General features: G+C 30.1%; 1 protein-coding gene across 1 annotated transcript; it reads right to left on the bottom strand.

Annotated features, from left to right (window-relative positions):
- Window positions 1-354: 354 nt before the first annotated feature.
- On the bottom strand, window positions 355-2,185 carry LOC113373590 (angio-associated migratory cell protein-like). Its single transcript, XM_026613880.1, has 8 exons — window positions 1,932-2,185; window positions 1,654-1,848; window positions 1,510-1,592; window positions 1,285-1,429; window positions 1,175-1,224; window positions 810-1,092; window positions 572-744; window positions 355-495 (listed from the first exon to the last, which is right to left on the bottom strand). Exons 1-8 carry the CDS (start codon window positions 2,041-2,043, stop codon window positions 355-357), a joined length of 1,182 nt encoding a protein of 393 aa, XP_026469665.1. The 5' UTR covers window positions 2,044-2,185.
- Window positions 2,186-2,705: the final 520 nt, after the last annotated feature.

The following is a 2,705-nucleotide window of genomic DNA, read 5'->3' as shown; positions in this document are numbered from 1 at the left end:
AGATTTCGTGAAACTAATCATAACTAATAAGCGATCGCCGAATAAGCGCGCGAAGGTAAGTTTTTGATGTATTTAGTAGCTTTGATCCATTAAGTTATTAAAGAATAAGGATTCTCAAGGCAGTACAATTATTAAAGAAATGGTCATAAGTAATTCATAATGAATCAAATTTAAATAATAGTAAAACATTTCCAATCCCGGAAATCCGATCCGGTACGGGCTGTTGCCGTAAATGTAGTAATAATTTTAATAAAAGATACCAATTGTTTTCTATATTTTTATTTTTATATAAACAAAATATAACTTAATTTGATATTTTACATTAACATTATTATTAAAATATAATTATATGAATCAAGAATCCATTTCGACAGGAGGAGGATTTTGTAAATCAAATAACTTCGCTGTACCATCATCAGACGCGGTTGCAAATGTTTTGTGATTTTTAGAGACTGCCAAGTCTAATATTGCCCTTCTATGACCCATAAACAGATTCTAGAATATAGATTATGTGAATGTTTATTCAATTCATTAGAATACATATTAGTAAAATAAAGTTATATGTTTATACTTCTAAAACACCCGATCTTCCATCATAAATTCTAATGCAACCATCTAAATGAGCTGATATAATTTTTGCTCCAGTTAACCATTTAATGGTGACAACGCCTGCTTGTGACTCTAATGTTTGTCTGATTGCATTTCTGGTTACATCCCATATAACAATTGATCCATCTAGGCATCCTACTTTCCAACAACCAAATTTAAATAATTTAAAATAAAAAAATAAAAAATATTTGAAAACTTGCCTATTGCCGAAAGATTTAATTCAGCATTATTATAAAATGCTACTGATTCAACTGACTGATTCGTTTTCATATCATTGAGAATTTTGCCGTTAGTAGCATTTATTAGGGTCATTTTGCCTTCCGCAGTTCCGATCATTATTACATTATTTTCAAAATGGGTATCAATAGTAATAATTTGCGAATCAGTATTTATTTGTTTTTGTACTGATGTATTTTTAATATCCCAAATTTTAACAACCCCATCATCATATCCAGCCGCTATACGAGTTCCATCAGCCATCAGCTAAAATAATTTGTATTTAAATAATCTTTCAATAGTTCCAATTAAAATATTAGCATATTGAAATATTATCTAATCAACTTACTGAAGCGCAATTTACTTTACTTCCATGCCCTAATAGAATCTTGCAATCACCTAGAATTTTAATTTATAACTAACATATGAACTACGTCAAGAGCGAAATAGAAGTCTTACCACTTGGTACTTTTAATACGTATATATCTCCAGTTATTGAACCCGCAAAGAGTACATTTGCTTGTTTGTGCCATATTAAAAACTGTATATCACCGACAGCGTAGTCAAAAACCGAAGTATAAGGCTCTTTCGTTACATTATAAACCTATTTCCACATGAAATGGAAAGAAAACGTGCATTTAGTTCCCAACATATAAAAATATATTTTTCTCTTTTAGCATTTACTTTTATGTTACCAGCCATATCCGCAGCCGCTAGTAATGTACCATCGGCACTAAATTGTACGACTACTACAGAATCTTCAAAATCTAAAAAAGTCAGTGCTCGTGTTATAGTTCTAAGACATTGCCATAATTAATTTAAAAATACCAAACGAGCACTGCAAAATCCCATTTGCATTCCATATATGTAGTTTATCGGCTTCAGTGCCGGTTGCCCACATTTTATCTTCAGGATGCACGGCGATGCAAAAAACAGATTTGTCGGGTTCTTCAGGGGTAAAAGTTTTAATTGCATCATCTCTTGATGGAACAAAATCTTCGTCTTCAGCCGAATCTATCTCGTCTGAGAATAAGATAGATAATAAAGAATAAACGTAGTTGAATAATTTGCATCGTGCTTTATAAGTACATATTTATAATGTCAACCTTCAAAAGCCTCCAAAACTTCATCAGCGTCTCCAAGATAAATAATCTCTTCCTGATTCATTTCATCCATATCATCAGAGCTAAGAGAATCTCTAATATTGTCCATGTCCATCTTTGAGATATTTCACTCACTTGTAGAATATTGAAGATATAGGTTATAATATTTTAAATATAGAAAAAAAAATACCAAAGCATTTATTATCTTGAAAATATTATACTTCAATTAAATATATGTATGTCCAAAAATATATTTGTTTTTAGTCTGTTTAAAAACTGTACAAATTTACAAAAATTTATTAATTATATTTGAAATTAAACCTAAACAGAGCACGTTGAAAATACAAGTGTTGAACTGTCATCGCGGTCGCCCATGAAATAGTTGAGTCTCGGCTTACGGGAATACCCGAAGAACAGATGTCGCCGCGGTTAATTCAAATTTCAAATATCGTGGTTTGAAATAATTTACATATAAGAAGATAACTCAATTGTGATATAAAAAATATATTGTATTTTATTTCATACATTGTAGCAAAAACCTACAGAAAACAATAACTTATAATTTAAATTTTAAGGGATGAATTAAAACAAGTATATGAACAAGAGCGTATTGTTTGTATATTTTATTAAATACTAATTTCAAATACGCTAGAGAAAAAATATGAATACATGTTTTTGTTTTAGTATTTCAATAAATTAAAAATATTTTTTTCAAAATCAATTCGCCTACAGCTCATGCGCGCACTTCAAATCCATATAATAGCAAGGACGAAACGC

The sequence above is a fragment of the Ctenocephalides felis genome, unplaced genomic scaffold (assembly GCF_003426905.1).
Source record: "Ctenocephalides felis isolate EL2017-DRISC unplaced genomic scaffold, ASM342690v1 CF-g0.4_SCAFFOLD_01604, whole genome shotgun sequence".
NCBI classification, from domain to species: Eukaryota; Metazoa; Arthropoda; class Insecta; order Siphonaptera; family Pulicidae; genus Ctenocephalides; species Ctenocephalides felis.
Note: the sequence above shows the minus strand (reverse complement) of the source record. Positions and strands in the feature narration are given on the sequence as shown.